The 20236-nt window shown below is 35.8% G+C and overlaps 1 protein-coding gene across 1 annotated transcript; it reads right to left on the bottom strand.

Moving 5' to 3' along the window:
- Positions 1 to 842: 842 nt before the first annotated feature.
- LOC142324655 (uncharacterized) lies at positions 843 to 11993 on the bottom strand. Its single transcript, XM_075365521.1, has 4 exons — positions 11900 to 11993; positions 6099 to 6178; positions 1280 to 1325; positions 843 to 1186 (listed from the first exon to the last, which is right to left on the bottom strand). The coding sequence occupies exons 1-4, from the start codon at positions 11991 to 11993 to the stop codon at positions 1065 to 1067; spliced, it is 342 nt and encodes a 113-aa protein (XP_075221636.1). The 3' UTR covers positions 843 to 1064.
- Between the last annotated feature and the right edge of the window lie 8243 nt (positions 11994 to 20236).

Below are 20236 nucleotides of genomic sequence, written 5' to 3'. Positions count from 1 at the left end.
AATATTTTTATTTTCTTAAAACGATTCTGAATTTCATTTAATCTATTGTAAGATTTCTTACTCTTTCTTATATGGCTAAATCTTTTCTTATAAGGCTGAAATAAAGAAGAAATAAATTAACAAATGTTCACCTGACATACAGTCTTACAAACAGTTTTGTATTGAAAAGGTCACTGACTCATGCCCAACAGATTTTTTCCCTGATGCTTTTCTTACACATTTTCATGTGTTTAGGTGTGTGTAGAATATGAATCCTACATAACCTGAATTTGTCAAAAATTCTAAGCGATGCCCTTTTCACAACAATTGATTCGATTTGAATACATGTTTTGGGAAAATTACAAGATTTATGACAAAGTTTCATAACATAAAATTAAGCTTTTATTTTTATAAAAGCATTTTTGTAGTTTTTTTTATTAAATTACAGGAATACCAGTCGGTAACAGTGAATGTGATATTTCTTTTAATAACCAAATGTTATAAACAAGAGTGGATGATGAAACTTTGCACAAGGATTTTTTCAATTAAACTACATTGTTAAGGTGATACAAAAGAGATTATATTAATTTATAGTCACAGCAAAGAAATTATATTTAATAAAATATACGAAGATAGAACATCGCTATATCGTCATTTACTTGTTAAACGCATGATATATGAATTATGTAGTTAAGATTGAATATTAAATCATGTTGGCAGGTTGTGTTTCCTTGTTTTTATATGCAAGAATATTAATAAAATTTTTACATGTAAGATCCTTCTCCTAAAAAACAATGTGTAATTGTCATACAAGGAATAAAAAAATAGTCGTACTTAAGTTAAAAATTATTATAAAGGTATCTGCAGCTGATATACATATTTAATAGATATATATGTTTAACAGTTCAATTTTAAATAACTTTTAATGTAATAAAAATTAAAATTAAAAATACAAATGTACGTTCTATTTTATTTACTGTTCTAAAATCAGAACAAAAATTGGCAGCTCTAAACTGAAAACCAGCAACTGGGCCGCATAAGTTGATATTACTTTTAATTCGATTCAACCGGTTACTTAGAACTGTTCATCTACTGTTACCTTCTAATCTTGTAAATGATACATTGTAAACTTTCTCATGGCGAAATACAACAAACATATAAATGTAATAACCTGCTTTCCTGCTCGGTGGATTTGGAGCCTGGTATTCTGAAAAAATTAACGGTAATATCAGTATGAAAATTTAATGTCAAATTAACAATAAATACTAAGTTATAATGAAAACAAAAAAAATTTACTTACTTCCCACAACTGAATTCGCAGGTAATTTTCCAGCCAGATCATCAATCTATTTTAAATAAAGATAATAACATATTTATAATATTTTTGTATTAGAAATATTAAAAATTTAATAAAATTATAACGGTTATTAAAATAAATATATTAAAACATTTTTATACATTAAATTCAATTTTTTGTAAATTTCTAAGAAAAAAAATACTCAATTTAAGAAATATTACTGCCACCATATTGAAATGGGAAATTTGATCAAAAACTGTTATGCATTCATTGTTTCACCTAACAGCTAAGAACTCCAATTCAGAATTTCATATCAAATCCACATTTGGCTGTAACTGGCTCAAAATCAAATGAAATAGTGAAAGTCAAGTCAAGAATCTCAATTTATTTGATCAAATAATTACTGTAGTGAGCTTCTTATGTAGACTTATCATTGCTACTTTGTAATAAGTGAAAAATGCCACGCCTGACTGCGATTCAAACCAAGAACCTTCTACATCAAAGGCAGCAATGCTTTTATATTCTACTAAAGAAGTCAGTTAAATAAGGGCTCCAAGGAGGTTTCTTGTCTTCTTGGCGCTTTAATAATTTTATACTTATTACTATAGTTGAAATAGACTTGTTTGAACCGTTCAACTGCAGTGTTCATTTATAACAGGCACTTGAAGTCATTTCCAGTCGTCAGGGAAATTCATGTTGCAACATGCTCATTTATGCTTATTGCATCATTTGGCTTTGCAGTTACAGACTGGTCAGTTTGACGTCAGTCAGTGACCTGTTCACATCTTACTGAATGTCTCAAATTTCATCCTGTGCTTGGAAGTGTTTATTAAATAAATAAGTTTTACTTAATATTATTATAATCTTAAAATCAGTTAAATTTTTACATTATTTTCAAGTAATTTCAATAACAAGGGAAGAACAACGTTCCATAGGAATTTATGTGAATGAAGAGTGTTAAAAAACATGTATGGTACAGTGTCAAAAGAACTGATTAAAATTTGTGAATTTGGTGATGAAAACCAACAACTTACTTTTTTCCATGTTAATTCAGATGTCACTAGTGTTTGTAAATATTATGAAAAAAGCTTATGTAAAAATTCAGTCACCTGTATGGACACTTCTGTTGTGACCCTTTGAGAACTCATAAAAACAATTAAGAAAAACTTAAGAACAAATAACATTAAAGCAAGCTCTTAAAAAACACATTTTTCCAAATTTAAATTTAGTTCCTGGAATGTCTCTTTGTGTTAACTGTTTCAAAAGGTTTTTTTTTTCAGCAGAACAAACAACTACATGAACGCAAAGACCAAGAAAATTGCATTGTCCCGCATCACAATACTGAACAATTGAATGCTGCTTAAATTATGCAACATATCATTAATAATTAAAAAACAAAAGCTATTTTAAAAATATTGTGAACATCAACTTCAACAACATAGGGGCTAAATATAAAAAATGTAAAGTGCAAAGAAGACAAGAAACCCCCCCTTGGAGCACTTATTTAGCAAATCAAAATGGTATCGCTTTTAACAGGTTTTTCATGAGTTTTGAGAGAGATAATGTTTTTAATAGTACAATACACAAGAAATTTTTTTATTTACCATAAGCATCTACACAAAAACACTGCAAGTTGTGCAAATTTGAGATTTTTATCACCAGCCCCATCAGAGTTATTTAAAGACAAAATTTTAAGTTTTTAATAAAAATTATTTTCAAAAATTCATGAAAATTTAGGGGCAAGTATATCACCATTGATATTACTTATGGTAATAATACTAACATATACCTACACGTAAAAAAATAATTCAAACTGTGTTTGCCATCCCTGCATCTTGAAAAATAATTAACAAAAGTGAAATTTCACAATCTTTCATGTTCAAATTTATTTGTAATTTTTTCATAGAAAAAAGGGAGATAGGTAAATAAACCACTGAATCAGTATTTTACCTTGAAAAAATATGAATAAATTGCCTTTTTTCATCCTTCCAGGACCAATAGTTTTTTAGTTATAATTTTTTCTGTAAACCCTTAAAATCACAAAAATAGGTGTGCACACCATAACAAAAATGGCCACCACAGGTAAACTGCTTAAATAAAAAATTTTAAAAAGTAATTTTAAGGTCTTTAAGTGGGTATTTTGAATTGAATTGAAAGTGGCTTTTTTTTTTTTCGGTCAAGCAACCAGCTTATGTTTTTTTGGGACACTTAAAATGGATTGACCCATACACAAACACTGTGGGTTCTACTCGCAACTGCAAGAACACAGTACTTAGGCCTGAGTTCACAGAACTTTGAAAATCCTAATTTCAGCAACAGATATCTCTGTTTAAACGATGCAAAAGCTTCACGGAGATAACACAAAATTAATTTATTTCTGAACATGCTCAATCTTCCATTTATCTAAAGTGAAATAAAATCTTTTTTCCAGGCATCGATCGATTCTTCACCCTCATACAATTATTTCTTCACTCTCATACAGATTAGTTACTTTTTATGCTCTTATTATCTGCAGTATTACATTTTTCTTTCAATCGGTTGATAATTTCACAGTCAGATGAGAGGAACAGCTTCTTGTTCAGAATCTGAATCGATGTTCAATATTTTGCTTTTCAACATTACTGCTGCTTTCTTAACCTTTTCCTGAGAGTATTTTCTCTCACATAGTCCTTTTTTTCTGAATAGGTGATTCATTTAAAACAATCAAACTTTTGATGAGAGCATTTACAGCTTCATTTTTTCTGGGGTATACAAAGGATCTAATTGTTGAAATTCTTCATCAGAAGTAGTTTCTTCAGCATTATTTTTAGCAGAAGCTTTAATCTGTTTGCGGCAAGTACTACAAATTTTGTAACCTTGTTTAAGAAAAGTAAATGTACGCACCAAATTCTTGCTTGCACTTGTCAGGTTTTTCTTACAGGATTTATGACTTTGACTTTTCAAATGGATTGCAACAGTACATTTTACTTGAAGCTATAGAAGTTGATGGTTCCATGCTGGTCACTGTATTCTGGTCCAAGACTATGATGAATTAGTCATAAAACTGCAAATATGTAGAGAAAAGCAAGCTTAGTAACAAAGAGCGACTGAAGTCTGAAAAAAATATTTTTTTGTTTCACATTATAGATATGATCAATTCTCTTGGGAGTGCACCACCAAACCTTCTTTTCCAAGAGATGATCTAGACTGAATATTACTTTACTTATCTCAACAGGAAGAAACATATACATTCTTTTGTTGGCACTAGGAGTGCATGCTACTCTTCTGTCTATCAAGTGACCCAGTCTGAAAGAGTGGAAGGGTTTTCATTGACTGTATAACTGCCACTGAGGAGGAAAAATTGGAATATTCTGGTGTACCTAATTATTTTTTAACATGATCCCATTGCAACCCTATTATGAAATGTACATGTACATGAACAACACAATTGGAAGCAAAAAATATGGTACTTTTAAAGACGCCCCCAGCCGATCTGTAGATAGTCAGTTGTTGTTGTAGTTAGTTGTTAGATAGTGTCACTGAAAGGAGAAAATAAATAAATGGTACATATTTTTTTCTTTATAAATACATACATTGTACTGTAATATCACTAAAATAGTGGTACATTGACACTGTAATAGTAAAATAAAGTACAGTAATTTACTGTATAATTTACAAAGAGCCTAATCTGTATTTCTGCAAATTTCTTAAATGTGAGTCAATTTTATCTAGCAATGATCTATAATATATATATATATATAGAGAGAGAGAGAGTTAAAATGTAGAAAAAAATAATTATATCACACTAAAAAGCAGATTTTAAATAATCAATAAATGACAAAAAATTATTTTTTTTAACAAAAAAAATAATATTTTAGTAGTCAAAATTTGGGTTTACTTACCCCCTTAAGACAAAATAATGGTGACGAAAATCCCACTTTTCGACTCAATTTTTTCTATTTACCCCAGATTCCTCGAAAATTATTAAAAATAAAGTTCTGGGACCTATTTTTTTGTTTAATTTTTCACGTCAGATTTTTTATAAAACTTCTATATTTTCCTTTTAACTGGGTTCCAAAAATTACATCCTGGCTTAATTTTACCATAGGTGCAAAAATCTGGGCGAAATCTTTTGCCAGTTAATGAAGCGTTTCCGAACCTATTATGAACTGAACTCCCTTCTTTATTTTCACCGGTTGATCATGTCCTGAAAGTTTATCACATTCTTCACAAATCACTCTGTGGAAAAAGCCAACAATGATACTCATTCATAATATGCCAAACTACCCGACCTCACATATAATATCTACGTTTAGAAATACGATACACAGATTGTTCAAAAAGCAGTGCCACCTGTAAACCATACAAAAGAATTCAGCATTATAAAATACTTAATACACACTGACATCTCTTACAAAAAATAAATAAAAACAAAAGTAAGCAAAACAAAAAAATATGTCAAATTAACAAACATAAACAATTCTCAGTTAACATTTGCCAGAAATCTAATAGAAACAAACCAGAAGCTCACCAAATGTGGATTTGTCATTTAAAATTTTAGTTTTAAATAATTATAATAATTAGAAAAAATATGGTAACATCACATGACCACTACGGTACAATAAGATCAAATAACTGTTTATTGAATTTATTTATTAATTGTATTTTTAAAAGAATACTTATAATAGAAATGAGAAATAGCATGAGCTTCATTTTTAATGAAACTATTAAGAACCGACTGACATTGTGACAAATTTATATTTTTGTCAAACAGGTTACTATTAACATTAATTTTAATATTTATAATTATATTGAATATTAATAAATGCAGAAAGTAACTTACACTTAAATTGTAAACAATCCGATGAATCGTTATCGGGTAATGTGATTTTGTTGTTAAAGAATCTCTCCGTATTGTTCTGTCTGTAATACAATAATTAATTATTTTCATAAAATATAAATACAAAAATTTATTTAAAAAAAAATCCATTTAAGATAAAATAAATTCATCATAGCTTCCAAATCTATGGTTCTAAAGAAAAAATTTCCCCAAAGGATTTTAACTCCAAACGCTTTGAATAGACTGAGGATGCTATGATAATCCACTAATCTTTTAAATAGCAAGAAAACAGAAATTGTAGAACCGATTAGATCGCAAGTTGAACAAATCCAACCGTCTATGTTTCACTGACGCAATCCAAAGCAAATCAAATTGCGGAGCGTGAGCATGATTAATTCTTCATACCCAAGTAGATACTTTCTAAAAAGAGCCTCTATAAAAAAAAGGCCTTGATAACTATAGTTGATCTGCCCTATTTAAAAATAAACCGTTCTCCTCAAATAATTAAGCCGGAAATTCATGACATATCCAAGTTTATTTATTATTAGTGTTGTTTTAAATACTATCATGTCATGATATAAATATCAGGACTGTTCAAGTCCTTAAAATGAAATTCCTTAAAAAATATCTAGGAAGAACCCTCTTATCAGTTTAAAAACTGGATATCTACAATAGCCTCGACACTGTTAGCAGTTATTTTGTCTTTATTACACATCCGATTTACAATTTCATTATTGGTATAGCATTGGTAAAATTTTTTAAATGTATTATTGGGAATATTATTTAAATTTCATAAGACTTGCAAGAATTATGAGATCCTCAATAAATTTGGCGCTAGTAGTTTTCTTGGCTAATCGCTCAACCGATAGAGTGAATAAGAGTAAACCGGTTCGATATAAACTAAAAGAGTAAAAAATGAATTTCTACTTTCATTAATTTCACTCCTATTTAATCACTCCTCCAGGTTTATAAACTATGAAATTTATAAATTTATTTGGTAAAACTGTTTACTGTAAATGATTTCAAATGATTTAATAATGTTATAGGGATAAAGGAAGATTTTTTCAAACACACCACTGCCACCAAAATAACAAACAGATAAAAATTTTAGGAGGCTAAAGATAAAAATCGATATTTTAGCGTAAATGATGACCACATTTTTACAAAATTTTATCAGAGTTATAGAGCTTGAAAAATATGTTAGCAAAAAAAAAAATAAAAATAACGGAATTCAGTTTTCCTGTGATTTCTGCATAATGTTGGGTTTCTTACAGTATAAATAATTATTTTTAAAATAATGTAAAATAGAAGTAGCTTTCATTTGGTATAAACTGTTCTAAACTTATAAGGTTGTAAATTTATAATCGCAGAAAGTCAGATGATGCCTTCTTTTGTCGACTAAACAAGTCAAATGAAAGTTAAAACAGTGCAGCAGTAGGCGACTTAAAAATTCCGTGATAGGAAATCTGATACGAACATTAAAATCATATCCCAAATATAAGACTGATGTTTAAGAGTGATCAGAAAAACGAGTTAAAAAAACCATTAATAAAACAAAACAAGCTGATCAAAACAGTACATTGACAATATAGCCAAGGAGGAGCGTGCTAGAAACTGGATCTCTAAGTATGGCACATTGCACGTGCAGTATGACATGATTAGTTGGAGCGCCTTAAATATTTTCTTAGTAAAAATTTCTCTTCCGCCAAAATTAAATCAAGTTTTTAATTTTACCTATTACTTTTTTTTTGGAAACCACATTCTGAATCGATAAAGCCCTAAATCTGTTTTTCTTAGAGGGCACATCGGTAATTTTAACCCGTAAGTGTCAGACCCCACATATTCCTGAGAGGAATATAGTAACGGTGCCGATTCCCTTTGGTCTAGGCCACTACCTCCTCCTAACCTTTTACTCTCAGTACCGACTTTAATATCGTGCAAGGTCATTTCTGTTGTGCGTTCTGGTGAGTGAACATCTTTATTTGAGTTTGTCTAGCGATCCCGTAGATGAACGATAGTGATTATGTAACTTTTTTTATGTATTGTGACAGAATTAATCATTTTGATTCGTCTAACTAATTCCTTTTAACTTTTGAAGACGTTCTTTCGATTATTATTTTCATAGAATTACTATAATTATTATTTTCTTTTACGTCATGGACGAAGCGACAGCAGATACCTTATTGATTTCTTTTATCTTTATCTTGCATTTCTTGTTACATTAGACATCAAATGAGTGTTTGTTATTTTAGATGATATCAAATCGAAAAGAAGAATCACTGGAAGGTCCATCTACACAGACTCCTTCCATGCGGTCTGCTGATGGCCCCAAATGTGATATGTTGAACAGATATCGGGTGAAAATAATGAAACGCTACATCCCCTACAGACAGCAACAATGACTCCGACTTTGAAATCCGAAGTGAACACGAATCTGATGATTTAGTTGACAATGAAGGGGAAATCATCGATGACCTAGAAGTTGAACAAGACTTTGGAGAAAAAGGAGGCGAGCCTTAAAATTTATTTTATTTTGGAAAAAAACGTTGCTTCAAATGGAGGAAAGGACAGCCAGGCAGCACAATATAATAACACAATTACCAGGGCCATGGCCTCCAGTAAAAATATTTGGAGAGTCTCCCCGTATGAAAAAATACGGTCACTTTATTTTACCGAGAACATTTTGGAAGAGATTTTGAAATGGACCGACGTGAAAATTGAAAAAGCTCGATACTCGAGGAAAACATCGAACCGGTTTCAAGACCTGAATATCATTGAAGTAAAGGCATTCCTTGGTTTCCTTATTTTCACATATGCGTTCAAATCAGAAGACGAGTCGGTTCACAGTTTATATGCAACGGATGGTACTGTACAGAACATTTTCAGATATACCATGTCAAAACAAAGATTATTGTTTATTTTGACATGTTTACGGTTTGATAACCCCCGTGATTGTGAAGAAAACCCACCGGGTCGGTCTAGTGGTAAACGCGTCTACCCAAATCAGTCGATTTGGAAGTCGAGAGTTCCAGCGTTCAAGTCCTAATAAAACCAGTTATTTTTACACGGATCGTGGATACCGGTGTTCTTTGGTGGTCGGGTTTCAATTAACCGCACATCTCAGGAACGATCGAACTGAGAATGTATAAGACTACACTTCATTTATACTCATACATATCATCTTCATTCATCCTCTGAAGTATTATCTAAACGGTAGTTACCGGAGGCTAAACAGGAAAAAGAAAGAAAGAAAGTGATTGTGAAGAAAGGAAAATACAAGACCCAACCGCACCGATTTCCAATATTTTTTCTACGCTCATAGAAAATAGCAAACGTTTATATTTCATGGCTGCCTATGTCTTCATAGACGAAAAGTTGGTTTCATTCGGGCGGTGCCGATTTCGGATGTACATGCCGAGCAAGCCGGCCATAATCGGCATAAAAGTGCAACGCCTCACAGATGCAAGGACGAATTATCTATATAATGTTTACATATACGCCTGAAATGATAGTGACGGGATTACCTTGGAAGAGAGAAATGGAAAAAAAATTTCAATACCTACTCAGTCCGTTTTACAATCTATCCCGCCTATTGAGAATACCCGACGAAATCTAACTTCCGTAGATTTAATCGCAGAATTGTTAAAAAGAGGTATTACGTAAGCCGGGTCTACGAAGAAAAATAAAAGGAAGATTCCCCTTCGGTTTTTATCAAACAAAGTCTGTACGGGTTCACAGAAGACGTGACGCTGTTATTTGTTTCGGATAGGAATAAAGCGGTCGTGCTGATATCTTCAATGCACCACAAGACTTGTACACACCCGTCGACCGGAAAATAAGAGATAGTGGAATTATAATGTCACGAAAGGTGGAGTTGACAGTCGACAAAAAATTCGCCGACTACTCATCAAGCCGGAAAACACGAAGGTGGCCGATGGCTACTTTTTTCACGTTGCTTGACGCAATGACTGGGGTCAACTCTTATATTTTGTACAGCCGGTACAAATTCACTCCTGAAAATCATACTACTTTCTACAGAAAGCGATTTAATTAAAGATTCAAAATATTGCTACAAGATAAATGACATTGTATAAGAAGACGTGAACCGTAACTTATTTTACAAACCTAAAAAAAGGTAACTTTTAAGCTTTACTACCGATCCTAGTAATGTAGTTAACCGGATAATTTGTGAAAACAGTGAAAGAAAAAATTTTAATCGGTCAAGCGGTTTTTTTAATTTTTAATAATATCAATTCAAACAAACAAATATTTTGATTAATATATAAAGTTAAACTTAGACATTATCAAAATGACTTTAATATTAAGTGTTGTTACCTCATTAGCATTTAATATGTTTATTTAAAATGCGCTTTATTCACTATTTTATTACACTTTGAACTATTGAAATTAATATTATCAAACGTTAGTAAAACTATATTTTGAAAAGGGCATGCAGATTTGAAAGTAGTGTTTTTCAAACATTCTCCTTTAATCGCGGTTAAGATGATTAAAGTCATACTCAAAGTACGTAAAATATTTTTTAACATCTCTAATCGATCAAATAACATAACATATTTAACACGTGTAGGTTTAGTTCCGATCGGAATAATTTGTGGAAAAACTGTATATACTCAGTACGTGTGTGCAGTAAGCAAATGATTACTTTTCAGAATATTAGTTATGTGCTTTCAGTATTTTATTTACTTGTTTGAAAGGTAATCATTTACATAATTATGTTACGTTTATTAGTTAAATTGAAATCTGTCTTAAGAAGATTTATCGGTAAATTTACAATACAACCGGTACCAGTATTTGTTTACTTTCTGTCAAACTTTTGAACACAGTGTTTATGTTATTCTTAATCAATACATTGTTGAACTATTGCTTTGTCTAACTGCCATTATTTTTAAAGTGATAATAATATTAACTGAAGTTTTATTTATACAAATCTAGTAACAACTGTTGTTCGAATTTTATAATTAATGAAGATAATTTTGTTTGATATAAAATAACAAAATATATATATATATTTTACTGATAAATAAAATTCTGCAAAACTTTATTAATAACGAAATAAATTGAGATCTGGGTGAAAACCAAATTTTATTTAAAATTATCAGTTTTGTGTTAATCCTAACATACTGAGGTAATTATTTATCATATATCGTTACAATTCTCAATATATCTGATATTTCCCAATCTGCCACCCGGGTAGTTATCCAAAGGGAAAAGTGTAACACTTTTACAAAACATGAGATTACAAAACACGATTAAAATTTACTAATACACATTCGTAAAAGGAATAAATTACTTTAAAATTTAAAGAATATTTTATCTGTAATTTAAAATAAAAAAAATTAAAATCGTTTTCTTTCTTTCTTCAAGTTTATATCTCTATTAAATATAGTATTGTATTAGAAAAAATCTTTTAGCTAGAAATGCAAGACAAGACATTTTTTATGATGAAAAAAAAAATCTCAACAAAATGTCGAGAGCTCATCACTGACAGTAAATTAAAGTCTTGAGTACGTCTGGAATATGGGATTGTGTTTTATTTAGCCTAAATTTTATAACTATTTTCTTGAAGTTTCGTGCGACTATACTTAGAATATCAAATGACATTATCCTTTTGCTGTATATATATTTATAAAATTTGTCGGCTGTCTGTTAAAACCGCTCCGTGGTTTTAAATTAAATTTTTCTTTATCACATTTAATTACAAATGTACCTATTTTATTACATGAAAGTACAAAGTAAAGATTTTTTTTAACCTCTAAATGTAATTCAACATGAGCACCATTTACAGCCTTGCAGACGTCGGGATAATCCAGGTGGATTATCCCGATAATCCACTCTGGCAAGCAAGTATGCAGGAAACGGTTCCACGGCTGCTGTCATTCTTCGGCTCAGATAATCGAGCGACTGAGTTTTTTTGGTGTACAATGTATTTTACGTATATCAAAAAAAAAGAAAAAAGAAAGACCTTGCCGTCAAAACGGAACTTCGTGGTTGCAACCGATGACAACATCTCTTCAGATCCGATCTTCTGGGATCGGATTTTTGTCGATTCATTTTGTCGTTGAGCGCAGTCTGCAAACTTTTTGCTTAATATGGAGAGGTTCTATGTTATTGGAAAATTAGGCCTTCCAAATTATCAGTTTGTCGAAACAAAAAGTTCTCTTAATATGCTCGTAATAGTCTGATCGTGGAAAAATGACCCAAAAATTCGATTATGCATGATACCGTACCAGACATTCACTTTCGGACAGTTGCGGGCGAATTTCACCGATTTGTATGTATATTCTGAGCGCATGCTCACACAGATTCACACGACTCGATGAATATGAAATGATCCTTCATCAAAAAATAAAATGCGCAACAGAAATAAACTAAAACAAGGTCGTTACAAATTGAACTGTTCGTGGCTTATCGTTAGGTTTAACTTCACGAAGTAGCTGCGGTTTATAAGCTCGAAGTTTCAATTCCTTGCAAATACCGTACGCAGCGCTTACGGATGTTTAGTTGACGGACTGACACTACGAACTGAAAGTTTTGGACTTGGCCTCTCTGTCTTTGGCACTTTTTTTACAAAACGCTTTTCCTTTACAAATGACTGTCCTTTCAAAAGGCTTCCTACTTCCGAAAACTGTTCTCGCCACTTACGGTGGCGCCACTTACTAGGCTCATAACAGCTTGGTCCGTGCAACAGTCTAATTCAGCAGCTACATGACAGACAATGCGTAAATTAAATTAAAACCTAACTGTTGTCCACGTAAAACTATATTCGTTCTTGAAACCCCGGATTTCTTTTTCGTACACTCATTATACGAGTATAAAAATAAGATATACGTATGATTAAAAAAAAAGTTGTGTACACACACACACACACACACACACACACACATACACACAAGTATATACACATAATACACTCACCTAAGTTATCTGGGAAATTTCCTCTACAATATAAAAGAAAAATCAATAAAATCAGGCCAGCATGTGAATCGAATCGAGAAAACCTTTTTGTTAGTCGTGTAAAAGCATCGGTATTTTAAATAAGTTTTCTTCTTATTTTGTCTGTGTATTTAGAATAGGTTAAAAATTCTGGATTTGTAATTTGTTATACCTGTTTGTGTTGATTTAAAGCGAGAATCAAAGAGCAAGGAGGACAGTTTTAGTTGCGCGCATGGCCGTAAATTGATTACCTACTGATTTGAGTGTTATTTTCTGCCTTTTCCAGTTTTGTCACTACTTTTAGTACTACTTTGGATTACTACTTTTAGCACTACAGAGTGCTAAAAGTACGTAGTTTTGAGAATTGAGGTACTCCGAAACGCGTGAACTACGAATGTTGGAGTAACAATACTAGGAAAGGGGGAAAATAATTTACAAATAAATTTTAATAATCTTAACTGAAATATAACATATTTTGAAAAAAGTTAGATTCTCTCTCTATCTTTTCACTCGATAGCTCCTGAACAGAAAGCCTTATGTCCTTTGCAGTCGGCTAAATGTAAATCTGTAGTTACCGTTCAGCATGCGTTACGTAGAAAGTTTAATTGTGATCCTTCGAATGATAATAACACTCGCCGATGGCAAAATCGGTTTGAAATGACCTGATGTTTCTTAAAGGGACGATCGACGGTGTCTGAATAAAATATTGAACTTATAAGGGAGTTATTCCTACGTAGTCCTAAAAAACGTCTGTTTGGAAGGCCGGCCGTCGGTGATAATATTGTATAATGTTTCACGCCGTTTGCAGCTGTTACAGGCTCTGAGGCCTATCTATTACGCGTGTCGACTTGGCGTTCGAAATGTTGTAGCATAAAACGATGACTTTCTTGATCGTTACGTGTTTAATAATGCGTCATTTCATCTTAGTGGAAACGTTAACGCTCATAATGTACGTAGGTGTAGGTCAGAAATTCCCCGTCAAGTGTTACAATGCCAAAGAGATTCTCCAAATTAAATGTTTTCCGTGGCATATCCCGATGGCAAGTTCGCCCGGACCGTTCTTTTTCGCTGAGAGTTGTGTATCTAGATATGCTCCGTACATACCATTTTCCTCGACCGCAATATGGACCGAAGAATTTAATTTGGCAACAAGATAGTCGTGATCGGTCGAATGATATTTTCTCCGACCGCTGCATCAGTATACATAGACCCGATGACAAAGACCTCTAAGTTACCCGATCTGACCCCGTGAAATCTTTTTCTTTAAGATTTTATAAAAGCTATCTCGTATTTGGTTTCGCTACCTGCTAATCTACTCCGTTTGAGGTAAGGATAGAAGCCGCTGTCGCTTTTGTTAATCCAGATATGCCAGTTAAAGCACGTGACGAACTCTCGTATCGGTTTTATGTTAGCCGCGGGAAAAAGGTGCTCAGATTGAACATATTTGTGATTCGTTACTGCGATAATTTTATCAAACGATTATACAATAATAATAATTTATAAAAACCACTTACCGACAAACTTTTTTTATATATGTTCAAGTACTTTCGGATACCAAATCCATCTTCAGAAACTCAAAATACTTTTATATTATTCTTAAAATGAAAAAACTAAAACTCATTCGTCGTATGTAAGTCGTTATTAAGTCGTAGTAAGTAGTATTAAGTCGTTACTAAGGAAAAAACTTGCGAAATGTTTTGTGTGGAGTGTAGCCCTTTATGGGGCAGAGACATGGACTATTAGGAAGGGAGAAGACAGAAGACTGGAGGCCTTTGGAATGTGGATTTGGAGGAGGATGGAAAAGATCGGCTGGTCGGAGAAAGTTCGGAATGAGGAGGTGCTTCGTAGAATGGTAGAAGAGATGGCGATTATTGAAATAATAAAAAGAAGAAAATTCAGTCGGTTGGGACTTTGGCTGAGACGTGACTGTCTGTTGGTGACGGCATTGGAAGGATTTGTAACGGAGAGGAAAGCAAGAGGTCGGAGAAGAATGAAAACGGTAGACGATATAAAAAGGGAACAAGTTACTATAAAATGAAACGGATGGCACAGAATCGAGCAGAATGGAGGGCGGCCATGTGAAAACCTGCCTTTCGGCAGAACACTTATTATTATTACTTCAAAATAAAAAAATTTTCCAATTTTCTTTTCTCTTCTGATTGTGTGTAAGATTGCATCGCCTCAACAATCTTTCTAAGCACCTCCTCATTTTTCACTTGATCCAGCAGTTTTATATCTCCATTCTTTTCCAAGATAGAAATTAATTAAAAAATGTCTATCTTAACCTCTCTCTCTCTCTCTCTCTCTCTCACACACACACACAAAATATGTAATTTATATAAAATACCACTTTTATATTCTATTTTATTCCATGTATTTCCTAATGGAATTAATGTTTAAAAAAGGTTTTACGGTTAAGATTTAACTACTTAACATTTAGTGTTAGAATTTGTTTAACCATTACACCAATACAGTAACGCATAGTAGAATGAGGTACTTTATATAGTACTCAATGTTGTATTTAATCAGTATGTACTGTACAATGTCCTAGGTACACATTAATATACCAAAATTATACTTTCACTCTGTAATATGCATCTAATTTGAACACTCTATAAATTTTCTAACCTACCAACCTTTTTTAGACTCAACATTCCACGCTCATACTCGTAGAATGTTATTTTTTAATTTTCTGGTGACCTCTTCCTTAGTAGTTCCCACCCGGAGATCCGAACCGGGGACTTGTTTACCTCCGGAATATTTTACCAAGGAAGGCGCCTCCATTTTTGTTACGTGAAAATGCAGAGCTACATTTTTTTTGGAAAAAAAGACAACAGCAGTTATCCATTGCTTTCAGCTGCGCAGTACTCAGAAGATTGAGTGATGTTTATACGGCCTTTAAGTGATGACCTACGCCCTTAAAAACTACTGAAAGAGGTACTCGATCGTGGTAGGACCCCAAGCGGGTAGGGTTCCGGCTTAGGTATTGGATCGGTTGGAGGTAGACGCATTGGCATCGTGCCACGGTTATATTGGTGTTGTTTATGATTCGATTTGGTGGGGGTGGCCGTGCCGCCGGGGTATGGTAGCCCGTGCTACCGGGGGCGTGGCTTCGTTCCGCCGGTGGCGGTGCTGATGGTGACTTGTCCCACACGAGACTCCATGATGGGACCGGGTGGACGTACGGGGTTTGTCCCCGGCTCCTGCGCGGACCGTAATGAGGTTACGTTTCCCTTGTTAGGTGACCTTAAACCGGTTGACTTATTAGGGTGTATGTCTGAATTTCTACGTTGCGCGAGACATAATTTTGCGAGTGTAGCACTGATTTACCTTTCAACTCGTTTGTTTTTTCAGGCATTCACAGTCACGAAAGGTGCTGTCAAATCTGGACTAGGCGCGGGGTTCGCGCTTCCGAGGTTTCGGTCGGTTAGTTTGAGGGAATCATGTCAAGTTGGATGTGAAGATGTCCGTTTGAGGCCTATGCGAAGGCAAAATTTGATTTGTATTTTACCGATGCAAATGTCTGCCGAGGTATTTACATCGGTGGGATCCCGATCGAGGCCTGGCTGACGGCTGTGAGCTGCAATCAGTTAGAGGGTCTAAAGACGACCTCCGGTAAAGCCCCTCAGGGCTCGCAACAGAAGGGGCGGTGTGGCGACCGGTAACTTTACAAAGTGAATGTCTTCCCCCTACGGGGTTGGGATGCCTTCTTTCAGCAATCATTCCTTAATCTGGCTCTCAACAGATACCTCTCCGATACGGTTGCACCTTCGGTCCAGCTACTCTGTATCACCGAGTGCTCAAGCCCTCTCGCCATCGGCAAAGTTTCGCGATTCATAGAGTAAGATTACACACTTGTAGACAATTGTATTGCGATACTATCGTTCATAATCGATTTCTTTCGACCTATTGATTATATACCTCGATGTCAAACTATAATGTTGTTTTCGTGTTTTTAATGAGCGACGTAGGTTAATAGTTTTACATTTATCTTCGGTTTTTTTGTCTACTACTTAAGTATTGTGTCTGTTAGTCTATAACTAAGAAACACACTAGTTAATTTTTCAATATTTATAAAATCTTTGTAATTTTTTTAGCGTTAGCAATACCGGTATTTTTATTTTTCGTTTTATAGGAACGTTCTGTGTAAAATGCAGTTTGTGCTTATTTTTTATAGGTTAGTGTCGGAATAAAACTAATTTATAAGTTTGTTATTTACTTTGTGATTTGTATTTTTTTTGTACTCTTTTTTATTTTATAATATGGCAAGTACATGCAAAAAACTTACTGAAGCAGAAATTTCTGCATTTTTTGGTACTAGTATGTCTGGTTATAGTAGCTTTAGTTCTTCAGACAGTGATTTTGTATTACCTGCTCTTAAGAATATTTCTGATTCAGAAAACGAATCTGATGATTCTAATGCTGTTTCAATTGTTGTTCCTGCAGCAGGCGGTAATCATGCCCCTGTTTTTATGCGGAACATATATAAACGTAACGGTTCTAATTTTGATATTCTTCTTTACTCATGCGGCAGGGCTATAAAGACCGCAACATTATGAGCCACAATCTTCTCTTGAGTTTATTTAGGATTCCATCCTTGGCTCTTGTAGTGAAAGGTTGTGTTTTATTGTGCTCTGTGAATTGTCAGTTGTAACCAGTCCAGCCAGGTGTTCAACAGTTCTTCTACCTGCGTCGCCAGACAATGTGAGAAGGGTCTGCTAGGACATCAGCCGGGCGGCCAGCTACCTGGACTACAGGCCAGTCACATTAAGAAAAGGATAATCCTTTTCTTAATTTTACTTTTATACTATTCAATATTTCTAATAATGTAAAGTGAACTCTTGTAGTCATTGTGAATACGTTAAGTAAATAGCCTATTATTATAGGACTATTGTGCTACTTTTAAAATAATTTTATTTTTTAATTTATTTTCTTGTCAGTGATTTTATTTTACATCAAGTGTAGATTAAGAAGTGTAAATTAAGTTTAATTTTAATTTTAATTTTTAAATTTTTCTTCCTTATTTTCCTCAATGGAAGGAAAAATAAGGCCTCCTCCACCCCGTTCTCCCACCACGGAACTGTCCGACGGTGGAGAGGAAAGCGGGTCTGGCGCTAGGAAGCGCCAGAAACGCCGGGACTCCGCGCTTCCTATGGAGGCGGAGCCCGTAGCGGGCTGTAGCAAGGCTGCAGCAGCCGCCAACTCGCAGGCTGATGATGGGGCCCCATCACAGCCTGCTACCGTCAGGCGGGAGAAAATCCCGCCGATAATGCTGGACTGCCCGAAAGAGTGGCCAGCATTGGCGAGGGACATAAAGTCGAGGATTGGGGGGCGCCTGGTGGCTAAAAGCACCGGGCTCTCGATAAGGCTGCAGCTGGGCAGCGAGGCAGATTACCGGGCGGTGCAGAGTTTTCTGCACTCGAAGGGAATCGCCTTTCACTCCTTTCAGCTCCCGAAGGACAGGGAGCTGAAGGTGGTTATACGGGGGATCCCCTATGGGGCTGCCCCGGAGGAAGTAAGGGAGGAACTGACCTCCCTTGGCTATGAGGTGGTTTCGGTTAAGAAGCTCCTCACAAGGGACGGTCGGGAAACCCCGACCTGCCTAGTGGCCCTTAAGAGGACCCCTTTGGCCCGGGCCATTTATGACCTTGGCAGTATTTTTTACTGCAAGGTCGCAGTGACTGCATTTGTGTCACGAGGGGGGCCACCCCAGTGCCACAGATGCCAGAAATTTGGACACTCGTCCAATTACTGCCAGAGGGCCCAGCAATGCGTAAAGTGTGGTGGAAACCACGACACTTCTGCCTGCGTCAAGCCGCGTGAGGAACCAGCCTCATGCGTCAACTGTAAGGGGCCACATCCGGCCAATTACAGGGGCTGCCCCTATTATAAGGAGCAGACAAACAAAGTCAAGGGACTTAAAAAGCCCGCGACTTTGGACGGCCGCAGCTGGGCCCGTGTTGCCGGTGGGGGAAAAACAGTCCCCAAACCGGAGGTGCCGGCACCCGTGGCCAAAGCGGTCGTGAAAAAAGGGGAGGTAACCTCCCCAACACCCGCCAAGCCAAAACCGGCGGCAACCACCAAGAAGGTGGTAAAACAAAAGGCGGCGACAAAGCCGGCCCCGGCGAAGAAGGCCAAGCCTTCCTCGACGGGAAAGGCAAAGCCGGCCCCGGCAAAGAAGGCCAAGCCTTCCTCGACGGGAAAGGCAAAGCCTGCTCCGGCTGGGAAGGCCAAGCAGGCTGTTAAAAACACCGCGGCCCCTGTGGCCCCGCGCCCCACCAAAAGCGCGGCCGCGCCAAAAGGCACCCCCAGCGGCAATCCGAAACCGGCTACCCCGTTGGAGACCACTGGCATGGACTTCCTGTCGCAGATGACAGTGAAGGATATCCTGCCAGATATCATGATGGTTTTGCCACGCCTGCTCCAGGCAAAATCTCTCAAGGACTGTATTCAGTCCTTAATAGAGTGCCTCATGGCTGTACTGTCAAGGTATGGTTAGGCCCACCCTCAGACTCTTGCAGTGGAACGCCAACTCAGTAGTAGGCCGGACGGAGGAACTATGCCGTCTGGCCGAGGATCTACTGATAGACGTGATACTGTTGTCTGAGACGTGCTTGAACCCAAACAAGCAACTGACCCTTCGGAACTATTTTACATATAGGACGGATAGGCCAGTTCGACCCGGATCTCGCACCTCTGGTGGAACTGCGGTTTTAGTCCACAGACGCCACATGCATACGCGCGTTGTTCTTCATACAAACGTGATGGAGCAAACGTGTGTGCATGTGGAGCATCTGGGCACGGTGTATCGGCTGGTTTCGGCTTATAGCAAGCCGAACGACGCGGTAACCGGCGCAGATCTGGATGCCGTGCTGGAAAATTGGGATGGGCCCGTGATACTCATGGGCGACCTCAATGCCAAACACGTGTCATGGAACAGCATTCTGACAAATCCGAATGGCAGATTGCTGTACGAAAGGGCGAGAGCCCGCCGCTTGGTCGTCGTAGGCCCTGAGGTGCCCACGTTCGTGCATCGCTCAGGCAGATCTAGGCCTGACGTGCTGGATATCGCAGTCATGAAGGGGGGTACCCTCCCATTCATGATTGAAACGATAGAAGACCTCAGCTCGGACCATTCCCCTGTCCTGTTGGAACTAGGTCAGGCAGGGGGTGGCCGAGATCCCCCG

This window comes from Lycorma delicatula, chromosome 5, assembly GCF_047948215.1.
Source record: "Lycorma delicatula isolate Av1 chromosome 5, ASM4794821v1, whole genome shotgun sequence".
Taxonomy (NCBI): Eukaryota; Metazoa; Arthropoda; class Insecta; order Hemiptera; family Fulgoridae; genus Lycorma; species Lycorma delicatula.
This window is presented reverse-complemented; position numbering and strand designations above follow the sequence as displayed.